The sequence below is a fragment of the Mustela erminea genome, chromosome 5 (genome assembly GCF_009829155.1).
Source record: "Mustela erminea isolate mMusErm1 chromosome 5, mMusErm1.Pri, whole genome shotgun sequence".
Taxonomy (NCBI): domain Eukaryota; kingdom Metazoa; phylum Chordata; class Mammalia; order Carnivora; family Mustelidae; genus Mustela; species Mustela erminea.
This window is the reverse complement of record NC_045618.1, coordinates 102,892,640-102,913,312: the sequence shown is the minus strand read 5'-3', so window position 1 is coordinate 102,913,312 and position 20,673 is coordinate 102,892,640. Positions and strand designations below refer to the sequence as shown.

The window sequence follows — 20,673 nt, the reverse complement described above, 5'->3', positions numbered from 1 at the left end:
AACTCCGTACTATAAATCTTTCACAGCTATTTTTTAAAATGAGTTATAGTTGGAAAAAGTCTATTGGGGCGCCTGGGTGGCTCAGTGGGTTAAGCCTCTGCCTTCAGCTCAGGTCATGATCTCAGGGTTCTGGGACTGAGTCCCGCATCAGGCCCTCTGCTCGCTTCCTGCTCTCTCTCTGCTTGCCTCTCTGTCTACTTGTGATTTCTCTCTTTGTCAAATAAATAAATGAGGGACTCCTGGGTGGCTCAGTGGGTTAAAGCCTCTGCCTTCGGCTCAGGTCATGATCCCAGGGTCCTGGGATCGAGCCCCACATCGGGCTCTCTGCCTGCTTCCTCCTCTCTCTCTGCCTGCCTCTCTGCCTACTTGTGATCTCTGTCTGTCAAATAAATAAATAAATCTTTAAAATAAATAAATGAATGAAATCTTAAAAAAAAAAAAAAGAAAGAGGATGGATTGATGGATAAATAGAGGGATACATAGGTAAAGTAACATGTGATAAATATGAGAAAATGTTAATTGTAGAATCTAGAGTGTATAGGTGTTTAACATTCAATTCTTCTAACTTTTTTGTATGTTCATGTTTATAACAAATTGTTGGGAATCAAAATGATAATTCAAATTTCATGTATTGGCCTAGACATAAGCTTTATAAAAGTGTGGAATAATGTCTATGTTATGATCCTGTTCTTGTGATTAAGAATCCCACCTCTAGAACAAGAGTCTTGGATCTTGGAACACAGCCCAACACTTCCTAGCCATTTGACCTTTTACTAGTCACTTCCCACACTATGCTTAGTTTCACTGGTGACCTGGTAACAGATCTACCTCATTATTGATATGAGTAAATCAGTTAATATGTTTAAGCTTCTCTAAGACAGTGCAGGCATATAGCAAGTGTTCAATAATGTTATTATTAAATATGATTGAGAAGGGAAATGAGAAGTGAAAGAGGTTATGTGGGATGGGAGAAAGCGAACAAATCTTTGTCTCTATAAATATGGGTTGCCTGGGTGGCTCAGTGGGTTAAAGCCTCTGCCTTTGGCTCTGTTCATGATCTCAGGGTCCTGGGGTTGAGCCCTGCATCGGGCTCTCTGCTCAGCGGGGAGCCTGCTCCCCACCCCACACCCCCCACTGCCTACTTGTGATCTCTGTCTGTCAAATAAATAAATAAACTCTTTAAGGAAAAAAAATGCTATAAATACAATATACACATATTTGTATGGGAATGTTTGTTTGTTTGTACCTTTGGTAGAACCCCATGAGGGAACAATCAGGCAAATCCAGAAAGAGGAACATTCTCCAAGACAACTGGTCTGGAAAAAGTGGTGGAAGGACTGTTCTAGATTAAAAGAGACATAAGGCACATAACAATCATATGCAATGTATTATCCTTGATTACCTCCAGGTTTGAAAAAAAGAGCTATAGAGCCTATTAAATTTGGGGGACAAGTGGGGAAATTTTGAGCATAGGCTTAGAATTAGTTGATGATAAGGTAATTGTTATTAGTTTTGTTAGATGTGACTATGATGTGGTTATAAAAAAGATATGTTTTTGTTCTGGGTTTTTTTTTAAATCTTTTTTTTTTTTTAAAGATTTTATTTATTTATTTGACAGAGAGAGATCACAAGTAGTCAGAGAGGCAGGCAGAGAGAGAGAGGAGGAAGCAGGCTCCCTGCTGAGCAGAGAGCCCGATGCGGGACTCGATCCCAGGACCCCGAGATCATGACCTGAGCCGAAGGCAGTGGCTTAACCCACTGAGCCACCCAGGCGCCCCGTTTTTGTTCTGTTTTAAGGATATTCATGCTGAGGTGTTTGGGTGAGGAGGTCAAGGGGTCAAGATGTGTGCAGCTTACTTTGAAATCATTCAGCAAGGAGGGGTGTCCAGGTGACTCAGTGGGTTAAGGATCTCAGCTCAGGTCTTGATCTCAGGGTTGTGAGTTCAAGCCCCATTTTGGGCTCCAAGACGGGCATGGAGCCTACTTAAAAATATATATATATATACTTATTTATTTTAGTGGGAGAGGGGCAGAGGGAGAAAGAGAGAGAACCTCAAGCAGACTCCCCGCTGAGCACAGAACCAGAGGTGGGACTTGATCCCATAACCTCAAGATAATGACGTAAGCCGAAATCAAGAGTCTGACGCTTAACTGACTAAGCCACCCAGGTGCCCCCTGTTTGAAATTTTTCTTAAATTAGAAAACAAAGTTAAGTTGAAGGGTCTTAAAACACAGAGGTGGGATTTATGAACAGCATTTGCAAAGTCCAGGAGATGTGCAAGTTCATAGTAAATGCTATCAGTACTTTGGTGTCACAAACAAAGGCATGAGTTGTAAAAAGGTCAGACTGAGTGCAGTATTTCTCAAACGGGGGTCCAGGAACCTCGTGCATCAGAATCACCTGGGAGCATATTTTAAAATGCAGATCTCTGAGTTTCCCCGCAGATGTCATGAATCAGAATCTTAAAACTTCAAGTTTCTATGTCAGTCTCAATTACAGTGCTCACTAAGCTTCTGTTGGCACAAGATGAATCTGGACTGTTTAGTAACATAACAAGATTCCGAGGCCCCTTGCCTGATAATTCTGATTGATTTGGGCTGCGGACTTGAGAATCTGTATATTTGGAAAACGTTCTATGTTATCCTGTGATTGGATTAGTTTGGAAAACACTGAGTCAGAAAATTCTGAAGAGCCTCACGATAGAGTTTCCTAAACACACTTGGTAAGAATCAACTGGGCAGTTGCTATGAGAAAGCATGCATATTTGTAGCTCTCACCGAAACCTCCTAAACAGAATTTTCTGCGGTGGGCCTAGAAGGCCATATTTTCAATCAAGAGCCTCTGTTGATTCCTTTTTTTTTTTTTTTTTTTAAGATTTTATTTATTTATTTATTTGACAGAGAGAGTGAGAGAGGGAACACAAGCAGGGGGAGTGGGAGAGGGAGAAGCAGGCTTCCCACTGAGCAGGGAGCCTGAAGTAGGACTTGATCCCAGGACCCCAGGATCATGACCAGAGCCAAAGGCAGATGCATAACCACTGAGCCACCCAGACGCTCCGCCTCTGTTGATTCTTGAGACCAGACAAGTTGTGGGACAGGGCGGGGGAGGGTATCAATACACAGGTGTGCAAAACCATCTGGGTAAGAATGGCCCGTTGAAATAACGAGGTCAGCCACAGAAGCAGTGAGAGAAGAGGGCCCATGAAAACTCTCTCTAGAAGAAAGACAGCACCCAGGGTCCCTGAGTAGCTCAGTTGGTTAAGAATCTGACTGTGGCTTGGGTCATGATCTCAGGGTTCTGGGATCAAGTCCCACATTAGGCTCCCTGCTCAGTGGAGAGCCTGCTTCTCTCTCTCCCTCTGCTGTTCCCCCTGCTTGTGTTCCCTCTCTCTCTCTCTCCCAAATAAAGAAATAAAATCTTAAAAAAAGATTTATTTTTTTTTTAAGAAAGATAGCCCCCTTCTCTTCTTGGTCATTCAGGTACATCTCTAAGCATTCTTTTTTTTTTTTTTTTTTTTTTAAAGATTTTTTTTAATTTATTTACTTGACAGACAGAGATTACAAGTAGGCAGAGAGGCAGACAGAGAGAGAGGAAGAAGCAGGCTCCCTGCCGAGCAGAGAGCCCGATGCGGGACTCGATCCCAGGACCCTGAGATCATGACCTGAGCCGAAGGCAGCGGCTTAACCCACTGAGCCACCCAGGCACCCCATCTCTAAGCATTCTAATCGCCACATTCCAGTGCCAAGAATCTGATTAGAGCCTGTCTTCCCCCACGAAGTACTTACAGTTGAAAACGTGCCCTGGGAGTGTGCATGCAGATTTTTGGTGCCTTGAAAGTCAAAGATCTCACTGTAAATTAATACCCGGTCATACTAGATATATGCAAAAATCTCACAAACGTGCTCAATATATGTCAACCCCTGGAAGATGGAACAATTTTTTTTTCTTTAGCCTGCAAAAAGGAAAGCCCTGATGAATTTGTAAGGTAAGTCTGTCCCTTTGAATGTTTCTGGGGAAATACCCAGGCATCACTCTTCAAGCCAACTTCACACTCGGCTTTCCCGTGAACTTCGAGCGTATTTAGACAAAGAGGAATATCTGTCACTGAAATAAGGTTGTTAGAGCCCTGGACCGGACTCTCAGCCAGACACCCTGGAAATGCGTCCTGCCGGATCTCGCAGGCTGCCCCGCTTTCCCCCATTTTATGTCCCAGTCCCCCCGCCTCTCACCCCGCCTAGGTTCACCTCCTCAAATGGGCCAAGCTCATTCTCTTCTGGAGGACTTTGCACTTACTATTCCTGGAGAACTATGTCTTTCTGGCTTCTCGTCCAGCACTTCAAAAGCCTGGCTTCTCCCTTTGCTCAAATGTCACCTTCTTAGAGAGGCCTTTTCAGACCACGCTATCTAAAGTTGTGGTTTTTTCCTTCCCGGAGCAGGCACCACCAGGGAGACTGTAGTGCTCAGTTACTGGTTTTCTGCTTCTTTCTCTCTCTCCACTCACCGGATTGTAAGCCACACAAGCTCAGGGACTGAGCTCAGGACACTCACTATCTTCCGGGACCCATCCCACAGAAGTGCACGGTCAATATTTGTGAGTGGAATGAATGAGTCTCGGTGCCCCATCCTTGAACCGCGTTTCGAGATCCAGCCCACGAGCATGTTTTTACCTAAACTGTGGCAAAACGAGAGTAGCAAGAACAACATTTTTTCACTGTTCGAAATGTTTTCAACTCAAAGGGCTTCACTCTGAGATTATGTTCTTCGTGCATTGGGGGTATTAAAGTATCTTATATTAAATGATGGTGGTAGTAAGGAGTATTTCACTATTAATGTCTTAGGTGGAGAGATTTAAAAAAATGGGGGGGGGTGGACTTTAGTTGGTCTGCTAGTTATTCTGGCCCATGAAATTCAGAAGTCTGCAAGTCAGAGGTCACATCACTCCCTCCAAGCGGCTGTTTCCATGACCTGGGGTGGCCGCTGGCATTGGATGATTATTATCTGCTTTCTTCAAGTCCTGTGACTTGCACATGCGGCAGCCACGGACAGGCACTGGTCAGCTCTCCCCTGAAGGGTCTGCCCCAGGATGGTGTGGCCGACCCCAGCTGCCACCTCTTTGCTCGGGGGCACACTGTCCACTTTGTAGGGACTTTCTCAGAAGTGTGCTGTGGTCTGAGGCCCTTCCTCTCACTCCTTCCTCCCTCTCTGCTTTCACCATCCTCGTCTGCAGGCTCTCCCTGCCCAGTCCTGCTCCCTCCCCATGGAACCTTCAGGAGCATTTCCCCCCAATAAATGGCTTACACATCTAATGTTATCTTCTTGAAGGACCTGCCTAACAGACAGCCTATCCACTGGCTTAAAGTGACCCTGGGGATCACACAAGGGATTCCAAATGTTATCTGACCAACTGCGCAACCAGGGATAGGTGACAATCTTATTTCACCCTCTATAAAATGGAGAAAATACAGAGCTGTTGTGAGACGTGAGTGAATTACACATGCACTGCCTCCCAGTGCCTGTCAGTAATGGCAATGGCCTGTCCCCCACTCTCCCTCGCCCTGAGGATATGGAAATGCCTATTCAAACGCTGTTCTGATCTACGAAGAAGTGTTTCACAGGTTCAAGGGAAAAGTGAACCAAAGTGTAGATTCTTTGAAAGTTGTACATTTGAAAGAACCTAAATGAAGGTCTCCTAGGGTAATTAGTGTGTAGTATCAGACGATCACATGTAAAACGAACGCGAGTGCAAACTCCAGCTTCCAAAGAGCAGATGTTTGGGCTGTCGTCTGGGTGGAATGGGGTTTAGCTGAGCTAGAAACGTCACTGGCAGGAGGCAGAACCGTTTCCTGGTGGAAGGAGACAAGTGCAGGTGCTTCTCTGTCCACCGTCCTCAGGAAAGGAGCAGAAGCACTGACAGGCATGCTGCTGAGAGTAGGCTGTTCGGGTGGACATACAGAGAAGGAATGGACGATGAAAAGACTGGACTCAGGCCAGCACTGATTCTGATTTAATTCCGATTTAAAGTGTCTGCATCAGACAGAACTCTGCATTTCCCACTGGGGGCTAGGGTGCTTCTTGGAAAGCAGACACAGCTCTGGTAAAGTAGCTTCTGCATGAAAAATACTATTTAGGGACACCTGACTAGCTCAGTCCGTGGAAGCATGCAACTCTTGGTCTCGGGGTGCTGAGGTCAAGTCCCACATCGAGCAGAGAGCTTACTTAAAAATATGTATTATTTACACACAATTGCAATGCTGGCTCTCAGAGGTTCATCAGGAGGTCTGAACATAACTGACCCATTAGGAAGTACTTGATAAATAGTAATTTTCCTTATTTCTGTGCCCAGGTTAGAGTGTGTTTGTTTGGCTACTTTACATCTTAGGGCTGCCTCGCACGGAGACATGCTTGGGTTCACTCTTCAAAGAGTTTTGCTCTCTCAAAATCCATGTTATAGGCCTAGGACAGGATTGCCAGGGCTTGAGTCAGGATTGGAGGGGATAAAGAGAGAGATGTGGAGGAAGGAACTGCAGAACTGGTGACAGATGGAATGTGGGAAGGCTAAATCAGGAGTCAGGTTTGCTAAGATAGCAACAGTGACAGGCAAGCCAGGGAAGGCCCAGGAGCCATGGCCTGGGAGACTACACTTGAGTTCAGCTCTCATCAGAAGAATGCTCCGAAACATCTGTGTTGGCAGGGGCACACATGCGGATAGAAAGCCCGAGTTCTATGAGCCCAGGGCAGAGTGGGGATTGCCTGGACCAGCTTCACACATCTCAACTGGGCCGTGCGGGCCTCGGGGAAGGAAGGCAGACTCTTGAGAAATCAGGTTTTGCTTTTCATTAGGGTTCTTAATTCTCTCAGGATCATTTTCAAATTTTGTTCAGTTCCTCCATTTAAAGACTCCTTCCCGGGGTGCCTGGGTGGCTCAGTGAGTTAAGCCTCTGCCTTTAGCCCAGGTCATGATCTCAGGGTCCTGGGATCGAGCCCCGCATCGGGCTCTCTTGCTCAGTGGGGAACCTGTTTCCCTCTCTCTCTCTGCCTGCCTCTCTGCCTACTTGTGATCTCTCTCTCTGTCAAATAAATAAATAAAATCTTTTAAAAAAATTAAAAAATAAAGACTTCTTTTCCCGCCAAAAAAGACTTCTTAAACTCAGTTTTAGGTAAACAGAATGCCACTATCAAAGCTCCTGACAAGTAGTTATGATTAGTTATTGTTCAGGAGTCCAACTGGAATGTGAACTGGACAAATATGTTGAATCCAGGAAGAAAATGGCTTTTTAAAAAAATTGTGGTAAAATATATAAGCAAAATATTAAATTTACCCTTTTTGTCAACAATTCTGAAGTGTGAAATTCAGTGGCCTTAAGCACATTCACGCTGGACAGCAAATCACCACTATTTCTGGAACTCTTCATCCTCCCAAACTGAAATCCTGTACCCATCAAAAAAACAACTGCCACCGCCCCCCTCCCCGGCCCCATTCCCTCCCAGTTCCCTTAGCCCTTGCTAACCAGTATCTATTCTCTGTGTCTACAGTTTATTTCTAGGGACCTCATAGCAGTGGCATCATACAGTGTTGTCCTTTTATGTCTGTGTTCTCTCACTTAGTGTGATGCTCTCAAAACTCATCCATATTGTGGTACGTATCAGAATTTCATTCCTCCTTAAGACTGAAGAAAGAAGGGCGCCTGGGGGGCTCAGTGGGTTAAAGCCTCTGCCTTTGGCTCAGGTCATGATCTCAGGGTCCTGGGATCGAGCCCCGCATAGGGCTCTCCTCTCAGCGGGGAGCCTGCTCCTCTCTCTCTGTCTCTCTCTCTGCCTACCTCTCTGTCTACTTGTGGTCTGTCAAATAAATAAATAAAAACCTTAAAAAAAAAAAAGACTGAAGAAAGAGTCTGTGAAGAAAGCTTTTGAAACAGCTTTTTCTAAGATGGAGTTAGATAAGAGGGGGTTAACTCTGATTTTTAGAACTTAGTCAGGAACACTACATTTTTTACTGATTTCCAAACAATATAATTCAAACCAATTAACTAGTACAGTTATTTAAATAAAATATAAATACTAGCAAATGAACCACAGTTTCAAATACAAACGCAGATGGAGTCACACTTTTTTTAAAAATAGACAAGTGTGTGAAGTATTAATTATAGTTTTTTTACAGTAAAACATCGCACAAGGTGTCATAGGTAAATTTTCAAATAAATATAGTCAGAAGGTTAAATGTAGGCATTGCAAAATTACTTCCATTTACAGGATTTATATAGGTCAGAATTTTAAAATGGGAGGGATTTTGGAGGGATTACTTGTCCCAGATTGGCATAAGAGAGTAAAAATCAGGGGTGCCTGGGTGGCTCAGTCATTAAGTATCTGTCTTTGGCTCTGGTCATGATCCCAGGGTCCTGGGATCAAGCCCCTCATTGGGCTCCCTGCTCAGTGGGAAGCCTACTTCTCCCTCTCCCACTCCCCCTGCTTGTGTTCCCTCTCTCCCTGTGTCTCTCTGTGTCAAATAAATAAAATCTTAAAAAAAAAAAAAGATTTATTTATTTTGGCAGGTGGGGAGAGGGTCATGGAGAGAGAAAATCTTGAGCAGACTCCCCCTGAGTGGGGATACCCATGCAAGTCTTCATCTCACGACCCTCAGTGGAAACTGGAAGTCAGATGCTTAACCCTGAGCCACCAAGATGCCCCTCGGATCATATTTCTACAATCTATTCAAAGATCAGGCTCTCCCTTCCCCAGTATTCTTTTTTAAAATTTAGCTAATATTAGGGGCGCCTGGGTGGCTCAGTGGGTTAAGCCGCTGCCTTTGGCTCGGGTCATGATCTCAGGGTCCTGGGATCGAGCCCCGCATCAGGCTCTCTGCTCAGCAGGGAGCCTGCTTCCTCCTCTCTCTCTGCCTGCCTCTCTGCCTGCTTGTCATCTCTCTCTGTCAAATAAATAAAATCTTTAAAAAAAAATTAAAAAATAAAATTTATCTAATATTATGTTTGATTATAGATTTTGTGATACTTGTGGTATTAGTCAGCTTTGTTATATTTGTAATTTGTTATACTTTCCCCCAGTACTTTTTGCAGCAATCTCTGTAGGATGAGAAGATCCCACTGTTGCTGGCACCAACAAGCACTGTTGCACAGGATATGCTAGGTTAAATATTGATGAATCCCACATTTTCCACACCCTCAGAATGTTCTCAGTCAGAAAAGCTACGAGAAATGGCCTGGTTACATATTTAAATTTTCTTGCAAGATTTTTCAAAGCCTTTATTGAGCTAATGTTCATTAAGCCTTTTCTGGAGAGTATAGTGTAGGTAGGGCAGGCCCTAAATTTACTTGAGCCCGGAACCCATTCTTCATAGCATAGTCTTGTCGTATAGTATTGCCTGGACTATGTTTTAGGAAATGCATGGCTCTGATAATAGGCTTGAGAAAAGCAATAAAAGTGATGAAAGAATTTTTAAATTGTATCTACAGTTCAGTGATGGAAAACCATGAGTTTTTCAGACGATGTAGGAAGGCAACTAGTGACTGAGAGTACAAGCTTCAGGCAAAATAAGAGACAGCAAAACTGAATTCAAATCCCCACTCTACCATCAAGTAGCTGTGTAATGGGGGCTATTTAGCCTGTGGGTCTCAGTTTCCTGTCTACCTCAGTAAATTGAGCCAGGATTACGGGAGATAATATCTAATTGTGTCAATTAGAGTATACCCAGGAGACAAAACCACAACAATCATTTTATCAGAGATTATTAATAATAAAGAGTCGTTAACTGAAAAGTCGAAAGGAAAACATGAAGGTATTTCAGAGGTAGCAACAGCAGAGAGCGGCTCTCTTCCCCAGGGCTGGAGAAACACAGTAAAGAAGGTGGAATTATAAAACCTGGGGCATTTGGAGGTTGAGGGGTGGGCGGCTCCCAGAGCTGAACTTCTCAGACCGCTGAGGATGGGGTGCCGCTGGGCTGGGGCGCCGCTGGGCTGGGGCTGGTGTCCTGAGTGGGGAGGCGAGGAAGGAAGCAAGTTCGGCAAATGCCGGAAGAACGGCCGGGGTGGGGGGGGGGTTCAGCGGCTTCTCCTGGAACCAACCACCCCTGCCACGTAGACTGAGGTAATGCCCCCAGGAATAGGAAGCCCACAGGAAAGAGACAGCAAGGAGCAGAACTTTTCTTCCTCTTATCTGCCAGTCTCCCTCTGTTGGTCTGATTTGCAAAGCTCTGTAGGCAGCCCACTGGGGAAGCATGAATGTGGTCCACAGAGCCTTATCCCAGCATCACAAAGCAGAGAATGGAAGGGAAGGGTGGGTCTGGAGATTAGAGGCAAAAGCTTCATTCCCCACCCTCGTCCCCACACAAACCACAAAGTGATTAGGTCATGGAAACTAGGCGACAGCTCTTTCTGCTCCTCCTGATCTGACTAGTTGACTCACTCCTATACCTGGGACAAATTTGCAGAATTTCTGTAGGACGTGGCTATGATAAACACAGATGAGATTAAATGCTAGAGGTTCAACCAATTACATGAAACAAACAAGGTAGGCGTAATGTCGCATCTGAAACTTAAAATGTCTAAAATGGAGCTCTCGGTTTTGCACAGCCCCTTCCCCAACCCGTTCCCCCTTTGTCTTTTAAAAGTGCAGTTTGAACGAGGTCACCTCCCTATTTGACTCTATTATCTCCCCACTGCACAGAAGACAGTCCCAGGTCCTGCCAGGGATGATAAGGCCTGTGCTCTTTCCAACCCCATCCACGTGGCTCCTCCTTGTTTATTCAGTGCGGCTCACACAAACCTTCTCTGCGTTCCTCCAACACCCAAGCTCTTTCTCACTTTGAGCCATCGCACTTTTCATTTCTTCCATCCAAGTGTCAGACTTCCCGCCACCACCAGGACCACCACCAGATGACTAGTCTCCTATCAGTCTCTGGGGCTTCTATCTTGACCTCTTCCTTCCCAACAACACACCAGTTCATTCTCCACATTGCGCCAGCTAGCTTTTTTATTATTTTTTTAAATAAAGAGCTGCTCACATAAGGTCACCTTCGTGCTTCAACTCTCTAGTGTTTTCCCATTGCTGTTGTTTTTAATAAAACAAATCAAATCAGTTCTGATTAAAACCCTTCAATGACTCCTCTTTATTTTGTGATAAAGCTTAACTCTTACCAACCCCTTCCTGATCTCGCCTTTATCCAGATACCCACTCTTGCCACTTCTGCTCAACATTTTGTGAAGCTTTTTCTGTATGTATTAAGATGATCTTATGGTTTTTATCCCTCCTTGTGTTAATGTGGTGTATCACAATCATTGATTTGCATGTTGAAACATCCTTATATCCCTTGAATAAATTTCATTTGATCATGGTGGATGATTGTTTTATGTGTTGTTGAATTCAGTTTGCTAGTATGTTTCGAGGATTTCTACATGAGAAAGAATGTAGTTGAAACCTCTTCCTCAAAGCAGATATAAAATTGTGGAGGCCGAGAAAAATTAAGGCCATCCCACCTCAGGGTTAGCCTTAGCGTAAGTACAGCCATCTCAGACCCCTGTGCCCAAGGGCTGAACTTTCCCCTACTTTACTTTAGTTCCAGAGACCCCCACCCTTCTTTAATAACAGGAAGCCCCACCCTGCTTTGGTTCCAGAAACCCCCACCCTGCTTTTGTAACAGGAACCCATAAGTACCCCTGCCTTAACTAAGCTCGGGGTCCAAGTCCCTACTCTGCTGTGCCGGTTGGGCCCAAGCTTAAAAGCTTGTCGAATAAACCCTCGTGTGATTGCATTGGTGCTGGGCTCCTTGGTGGTCTCTCAGACAGAAAAACTCGGGCATAACAAAAATTTCGCTCAAAATTATTCATGGACCTAAATGATAAAACCCTTGGAAGAAAACACTGCAATCATGACTTAGGCCAAGTCTTCTTAGATATGACACCAAAAGCACAAGCAATAAGAGGAGCAAATAGATACGCTGGACTTCATCAAAGTTAAAAACTTCTGTGCTTTAAAGGACACCATTAAAAAAGTGAAAAGACAAATCAAAGGATGGGAAAATATTTACAAATCATATTTCTGATAAAAGACTTATATCTAGAATATTAGCTCCTACAAACCAAAAATGAAAAGTTAACCCAAAGGGCAAAAGATCTGAATAGGTATACAAATGACTAATAAACACATGAAAAGATGCCCAACATCACTGAGCCATTAGGAAAATGCAAATCAAAACCACAATAATACTGTGTATGGTGGTTGCCTGGGGCTGGAGTAAGGCAGGTAGAGTTTATTGAGTATAGAGTTTCGGTTTAGTAAAACAAAAAAGTTCTGGAGATTTGGTGCACAAGAATGTAAATATACTTAACACTACCATACTCTACATTTAAAAATGGTTAGGTTGATAAATGTAATATTGTATATATTTTAACCACAACTTTGAAAGTTTAAATTATTCTTAAAATCCCCTAATTAGGGGCGCCTGAGTGGCTCAGTGGGTTAAGACCTCTGCCTTTAGCTCAGGTCATGATCCCAGGGTCCTGGGATTGAGCCCCGCATCGGGCTCTCTGCTCTGCAGAGAGCCTGCTTCCCCTCCTCACCCCCCTGCTGCCTCTCTGTCTACTTGCGATCTGTCAAATAAATAAATAAAAATCTTTTAAAAAAACCCTACAGTTAGGGACTTCTGGGTGGCTCAGTCATTAGCATCTGCTTCAGCTTGGGTCATGATCCTAGGATCCTGGGATCCAGCCGCTTCAGGCTCCCTGAAGCGCAGGGAGCTTCCTGCTTGGCGGGAAGCCTACTGCTCCCTCTCCCACTCTCTCCGCTTGTGTTCCCTCTCTCCCTCTGTCTCTCTCTCTCTCTCAAATAAATAAATATCTTAAAAAAACAAAACAAAATACAGTTATATCACTTCTATCCACTTGGATGGCAACAATCAAAAAGATAATGAGTGTTGCTGAGAATGTAGAGCAATTGGAATCTCTTTGCATTGCTGGTAAGAATATAAAATGGTGCAACTACTTTGAAAAACATTTGGGAAAGTCCTTAAAGTGTTCAAAATAGGATGATAGGACGTCCACTTGTTGTTGTATACCCAAGAAGAATTAAAACATGTCCACACAAAAACTTGTAACCAATGTTCACAGCATCATTACCCATAATAGCGAAAAAGTAGAAAAATCCAAATGTCCATCAACTGATAAATGGATAAACACAATGTGGTATATCCATGTAATGAAATATTATTTGGCAATAAAAAAGAATAAAATGCTCATTCATGCACTAACATGGATAAACCTTAAAAACATTATGTCAAGTGATGTCACATATAATTCTACTTGAGATTCTACATGTGATTCCATTCCATGAACTGTCCAGAATAGGCAAATCTATAGAGACTGGAAGGAGATCAGTGGTTGTCTAGAGTCGGAACAAGATGGCAGGGATTGAGGATGAATGCTAATGTGCACAAAATTTCTTTTTGGGAGTAATGAAAATGTTCTGAAATTGATTGTAGTGGTGGTTGGAAAATTCCATATTATACTAAAACTAGTCACTATACTAAAACTATTGAATGGCATGTAAGTTATCCCCATTAAGCTGTTAAAAAAGAAAAAGACAAAACAAAAAAGGTCATGCAGCTTTTACCTTGTTCACTAGGAACAGTTGCTCTTGGAATCCTGAGCCCCCTTTAAAGAAATCTGACTATGGTGAGACCACCAGGCTGTGACAAAGCCCAAGCCCAAGGAGAGGCCACATGTCCCAGATCAGCCCGGCTTTGAAGTCATCACAACCAAGGCACCAAATATGTGAACAAAGACGACATCAGATGATTTTAGCCCTCTGGCCTTTGAGTTACACTCCCAAACATTTGAGTTTTCCCAACCTAACTCCCAGGCAGGCTCATGCCTACCATATTCTGCCCCAATACCTGACCACAGAATCTAGGAGCATAATAAAATAGTGCTTGCTTTATTCGACTCTGCTTTGGGATGGTTTATAAATACCACTCTTCTGGCTTTCTTCCTACCTCACTGTCTACTAGTCTACGGGTTCCTGTCCAATCTCTCTGAATGTCAGATTATCTTCTCAGTATGTGGACTTCTGGTCCTGGGTGTACTCCTTCAGCCACTGCACATACATCCATGGCTTTACATACCACATTGATGACCTTCAAATTTGTATTTTTAGCTGAATCTCTCCCCTGAACTTCAGAGTACTATCTTTGCCTGTTTATTTGATATTCTTCCTTGGTTTCCAACTAGTAAAACAAAACCGAACAAAAAAAAAAATCGCTCTTTTCCTCCAAACCTGCTCTTTTTCCAAGTGGCTCCATCTCATTCTTGTAGTTGTTAAGGTCTCTCTGCGTTGACATTCCCGTGGCTCACTTCCTGGCCGCCTTCAAGTCTCTACTAAAACCCCTGGTGAGGCCTTCCCATTACTACTATTTGAAAGAGGAACCCCATTTCCATCCTTTACATTCCCTGTGTGCCCAACCGAGCTTTGATTTTCCCATAGCCCTTCCCTCCACCTGAACTGCTACATTTTACTAATTTGTCTCTCTCTCTCTCTCTCTCTCTCCACTAGAATGTAAGTGCCACAAAGGTAAGTGTCTTGCCTATTATATTCACTGCGGTATTCTCATGCCCAAACAATGTGTGATGTCTGGAACTCAGTAATTACTTAATTATCGAATGAAGAATCAAATGAGTTCAGGGAGCAGAAATGTGATCAAGAACACAGGTAGAGTGCTGGTCTCAAAAGTAGATATAATACACCTCCTCTTTTAAGGAAGAGAGAAAAGAAAGTCCACTGGCTATGAACATCTAAACAAAGCAGTAATAGTACTACGCAGCACACATAGGGCTTCCTCTGTGCTCTGCCCAGGTCGAAGCACTTTACACATATTAACTAATCCTTTCAAGAGGCTACAGGTAGGTTCTATTATCACCATTTCTACAGACAAGGAAACTGAGGTGGAGTGAGTAGGTAACTTAGCCAAGGGCCAAGTAGCAGAGCTGGGATAAAAACCCAAGATATAGGACTTCAGGCTCTATCACCTTAACTTCCACACCACACTACATCTTGAAGGTTCTTTGCTGGAAGGGATACAGGACTGGTGGGATACAGAACGTGAGAAAAGTGGAGGAGGTTTGCAATAGCTATTAGGAATTATAGGGGGTCCAAGAGGAAAAAAAATGAAAGGATTGTTGAGCAGCAGTGAAGGCCTGAACACAACTAAACAACATGGCTCTGTGGTAGACTCCATTAATTGCTTAGTTCACTTGACCTTCTGTGGTAACAGCAGTAAAGAAACACAGTTGAGTTCAGCCAAGTTTGTGGGTTGATGGGGAGCAGAGAGATCAAAAAAGCAAGCTAAGATAAAAACACAATTTGCTTACTCCAAAATAAAAAAATAACAGATTCAAAGGGGCACACACATCGATGTTTACAGCAGCATTATCAACAACAGCCAAACTATGGAAAGAGCCCAAATGCCCATCGACTGTTGTGGCATATATATATATGTAATGTGGGCAATATGAGTATTACTCAGCCATCAAAAAGAATGAACTCCTGCCATTTGCAAGGACGTGGATGGAGCTAGAGTGCATTATGCTAAGTGAGATATGTCAGTCAGAGAAAGACAAATACCCTATGATTTCACTCACATGTGGAGTTTAAGAAATGAGACAGATAAGCATATGGGAAGGGGAAAAAAAAAAAAAAAGAGAAGGAAGCAAACCATAAGAGACTCTTAACAATAGAAAACTGAGGGTTGGGGCACCTGGGTGGCTCAGCAGGTTAAAGCTTCTGCCTTCGGCTCAGGTCATGATCCCAGGGTCCTGGGATCGAGCCCCGCATCCGGCTCTCTGCTCGGCAGGGAGCCTGTTTCGTCCTCTCTCTCTGCCTGCCTCTCTGCTTACTTGTGATCTCTCTCTGTCAAATAAATAAATAAAATCTTAAAAAAAAAAAAGAAAACCGAGGGTTGACAGAGGAAGTGGGGAGGGGGATGGGCTATATGGGGGATGAGTATTAGGAAGGGCACTTGCTCTGATGACCATGGATATTGTATGTAAGTAATGAACCACTAAATTCTACTTCTGAAATCAATATTACACTATATGTTAACTAACTAGAATTTAAATAAAAATTTGAAAAGGAAAAAAAACCACACTTGACATAGTGAGCAGGGAACCCAGGAACGAGTTAATGAATTATTAGAATAAACTCAAGGACCCAGGAACTAGAGGTCAGGCTGACAAGGATGAAGATTCAGGAGGAATATAATACAGAGAGGCAATTTCAAAATCTGGGAAATAGAGTTAGGGAATTATCCAGCGATAGGGCCCATCTGAGGCAGAACAGGAGGCTGAAATCATCTCTTGCTACCCTTCCTAAACCCAGACTATCTATGTTGATGTTTCAAATGGCCACAAACCAAGACAAGGCTCTTCACACTACAAAAATGGGAAGGCTTAAAAAATACAATAGCCCCATGGGAAATCATTCAATGACTTGTGTTGAGTCCTTGAGTTTTTAGGTTCCTCCTCTAGAACTGGTTTGGACAGTAAAAGCCCTCATATGCACTAAGTTGGGAAGAAAGAGTCACTGAAGGAGAAGGTAGCCAATCACCTGTCAGGTCTGCTTAATGTAGCTCTGGGTGGGATTTTTGGAAAGTAGCAACTAATCTGTATCAACCAAATATTTTCTCTAATAACCCATTCAAATAAAATGCTTATGTAGATGTTCTCATAAAACATCACTTGTTCACTGCTACTGGAAGATTCTGACATAAGCCTCTAGGAGTCAGTGAACTTGTTTCTACTTGATTACCTACCAAATTCCTCGTATGTATTACCAGAAAGGACAGAAAGATCAATTACTTTAGTCATAGTAAGAGAGGCTAAGGGCATATCATCTTTAAGAGTTATAAAAAATGATGGGTGAAATAAACAAATTCTATACCATGGAATATTAGCTTTTAAAGTGAAGGAATTCTGACTCCTGCCACAGCACAGATGAACCTTGAAGACATTGTACCCAGTGAGATAAGTCAGACCCCAAAGGACTAATATTACGAGATTCCAGGTATATGAAATACCTAGAATAGTCAAATTCATAAAGACAGAAAGTAGAAGAGTGGTTACTAGGAGCTGAAAAGAGGGAGAATGGGGAGTCAGTGTTTAAATGGATATAGAGTTTCAGTTTAGGGTGATAAAACATTCTGAAGATGGTTACTGATGATAGGCACACAACCATGTGAACGTACGTAATGTTCCTGAACTGTACACTTAAAAAATAGTTAAAATTTTCTGGTATGTATATCTTACTACAATTAAACAGCTACGAAGAATGGAGAAGATTGTAGGTGGAAATCTATCGCAGATGAGAAAGCAACCACATGGCTCAGACCGTTTCAGTACGAATGGATCGGTAAAGAGAAGCAGGATGGCTGAGATGGACAAAGTGATCTTTGAGGATTCCCCCAATTTACAGCACAGGGTGAGTTTCCCAGATAAGCTGGTATGAGCTAACTGTAGCTTTCCCTGACCCCCACTTCCAGGGGCAAGGTTGGAGCAGAGGCCTTGGGACTTCCAAGGTGGGGACATGTTTCTAAAATGCTGCCAGTCCTCCTTTGAGGCCAGAAGTCTTGCCCGATTCTCTGTAGCCCAGATTGCCAAGAGGAATCTGGCCCCTAGGAGGTATTTAATACATAGCTACTGAGCAGAGATGAAAGTTTGATTTGGTTTATAAAATGGAGAATAGGTAATATCTTTTTCAGTGTTATATTTGATTAGAATAAAATGATACTACGTAGAAACACTGATACAAAGATAAGGCATTACTCTTAATACAAACAGGACAAAGAAGTCTTGAAAATTTCCCTGAAGTTCAGTTTATTTGCCATGATCTAATTTCTTGGTCAATGGAAGGTAATTTCCCCTGAAGACACAGAAAAGCTCTGATTTACCTTTTTCTTCTTTGTCATCTTGGAAAGCAGGAGGGATGGGGCTTTTTGCCTATCAGGTTACTACTATGGAGGATATGGGTTTATTTGGAATAAAAATAGAGTAGAAAAAAATAGTTGTTTCTCTTAACAGCTTTTCTGGCTCTAAAACTTTTTTGGTTTTAGAAGGATTTGCTACACAGGAGGAAATCAAAAGTAAGGCATTACAAGTCTCACAGTTCTTCCCTGATAGGTCATATTCTGCTAACCTAATCATATTTGACAATAAATTTAATTATCCAAGACATTTTATTATCCAAGTTTTATATATCTGCTTCCTATAGATGAGTATCATTTTAATCTATGATACACTGAGAACAGACAAGAATTGCATCTCACATTTATGATTTAAGATGCTATATTAAAATTAAGACTTGTGTTTATGTGACTATAAGGAAAATTAGATGGATCTTTATAAAAACTGTTATTTTAGGAAAAGATTTAGAGTTAGAAGCCCTTTCCAACTCCTTTAGAAACTGGGGAACATAAAATTACTTTAGGAAGAATTCAGTTTTTTCCCAATTGCAATCCAGATGATGTCAAAGGCAAAAACATCCAGAGTTCTTGACTTTTACCTCCTCAGATTTTAGATGGACTGCTCTTCGGGATTTTTCCTAATCAGCATCATGTGAACTCCACTAGCTGATAAAAGGCCAAACATTTACATTCTTCCCAAGAGGTGAATGCATTTTTTATGTATTAACACAGATGGTATTCCAGTATTTAGCATATGGGACAGGAAGGAATTCATGTCATCAACCATGTACCATACAAAGGTGAAGTTAAAATAGAATTTTCACTGATGGTCAACACTGTAGATTCCATGTTATGGTCAATTCCAAGAACACAAATTTCTACATCTTCAGTGGAAAGTATACTTTTCAGTCGTAACAACACTCTCAAAGAGCTTTCAGTTTGTCTTTCTCTGGCTCCTTTTGACTACAAAGTGTAAAAGACTCCTGAACGAACTGCCGGCACATGGGACACTGCTGGAAATAGCGAACACAGCCGTCACACAAGCATGCGTGCCGACAGGGCAGCAGCACCCAGTTCACAGTTCCGTTCTGGCAAACCACACAGTCCTTGCTGTTCTCCTCTGGAGGCTCCGCTTCGCTCTCGGACAGCCCGGCCTTTTCCAGCAAACTGCGTTCTCTGCTTTTTTCTTCTGGAGATGAATTGCTGGAGGGAGTGGAATTATTATTTGCAGACATGAAGAGTTGCTGAAAATCAAAGACACAAGGTGAAGGATAATCACAAATGACAATTACTCCTTTTTTTTTTTTTTTAAGATTTGATTTACTTATTTGAAGGGGGGGGGCCGACTCTGTACTGAGCACAGAGCCTGATGTGGACTGATCCCACGACCCCAAGATCACGACCTGAGCAGAAATCAACAGTCAGACGCCCAAATGACTAAGTCACCCAGGCACCCAAACAATTACTCTGTAAATCTGGGAGTCATAAAAGCTGCTAAAAATTTGTGAGCTAGCAAACCCAAAAGCAAATAATAGCTAGTTTCTGTGATAACTGAAAAATTTTATCTCTTTATACATGGTCATTATTTGAAACTCTCCAGATAAAGGGACAGAGATAAGATATAACAGGGTACTTACCTTAAGATCATGAAATTGACCTTGAGCCAGGAGTAAATATTGATACAATATTCTACAGGAAAGTTTATACGTTTTATCAGGAATATGAATTACTGACACCATGGAAATCTAAAATAAAAATTAAACACTAGTCAGTCAGTACTTAACCTCCTTACATTATTTCACAGATATGTAAAAGAAAAGTAAAAGGTGGGGCACCTGGATGGCTCAGTGGGTTAAAGCCTCTGCCTTCGGCCCAGGTCCTGATCCCAGTGTCCTGGGATTGAGCCCCGCATTGCGCTCTCTGCTTAGTGGGAAGTCTGCTTCCTCTTCTCTTTCTCTGCCTGCCTCTCTGCCTACTTGGGATCTCTATCAATCAAATAAATAAAATCTTTACAAAAGTTAAAATTTTTTTAAAAATTTTAAAAAGTAAAAGGTTGATAAATTAGAAAACTTACAATAATTGATTTTTTAAAAAAAAGATTTTATTTATTTTTTTAAAAGATTTTATTTATTTGACAGAGATCACAAGTAGGTAGAGAGGCAGGCAGAGGGAGAGGAAGGGAAGCAGACTCCCTGCTAAGCATAGAGCCCGATGTGGAGCTTGATCGCAGGACCTTAAAATCATGACCTGAGCTGAAGGCAGAGGCTTTAACCCACTAAACCACCCAGGCGCCCCAAAATAAGTGATTTAAATCATAGTCACTAAAGTGGAACCAGTTATGGAACACATTTTTGCCAGAGTTATTTTAAATTATACTCAAAGTTACAAATTTAATGCAATCCCAACAAAAATAAAAATGGGCTTTTTCATAGAATTATATGAGTTGACTCTGCGATTCCCATGAGGAAAAAGAACATGTAAGATTAGCTAGGAAAATACTGGAACAAAGCTGTGGGGAAGATCAAGCCCAGTCAGATATTAAGACATAGTACAAAGCCTCTAAAATTAAAATAGTACAGGCACATGAACAGACAGGTGGCTAGACCAGAACAAACAGTCCAGAAACAGACCCAACTATCTATACAAATATGACAAAGTTGCCATCTAAAATCACTGGGCAAACAGTCTTTTTATAAAAAGTACTGGGACTGGATAG

At 42.4% G+C, this 20,673-nt stretch overlaps 1 protein-coding gene across 1 annotated transcript in view; it reads right to left on the bottom strand.

Moving 5' to 3' along the window:
• Positions 1–17,847: 17,847 nt before the first annotated feature.
• The window catches only part of CGRRF1 (cell growth regulator with ring finger domain 1), a 30,540-nt gene continuing 27,714 nt past the window's right edge, over positions 17,848–20,673 (bottom strand). The window contains exons 5-6 of the mRNA XM_032344272.1: positions 19,595–19,702; positions 17,848–19,201 (exon numbers count right to left, since the gene is read on the bottom strand). Of these exons, the coding sequence (XP_032200163.1) occupies positions 18,881–19,201; positions 19,595–19,702 (429 nt within the window). The 3' untranslated portion in view covers positions 17,848–18,880. The remainder of the gene's footprint in view (positions 19,202–19,594; positions 19,703–20,673) is intronic.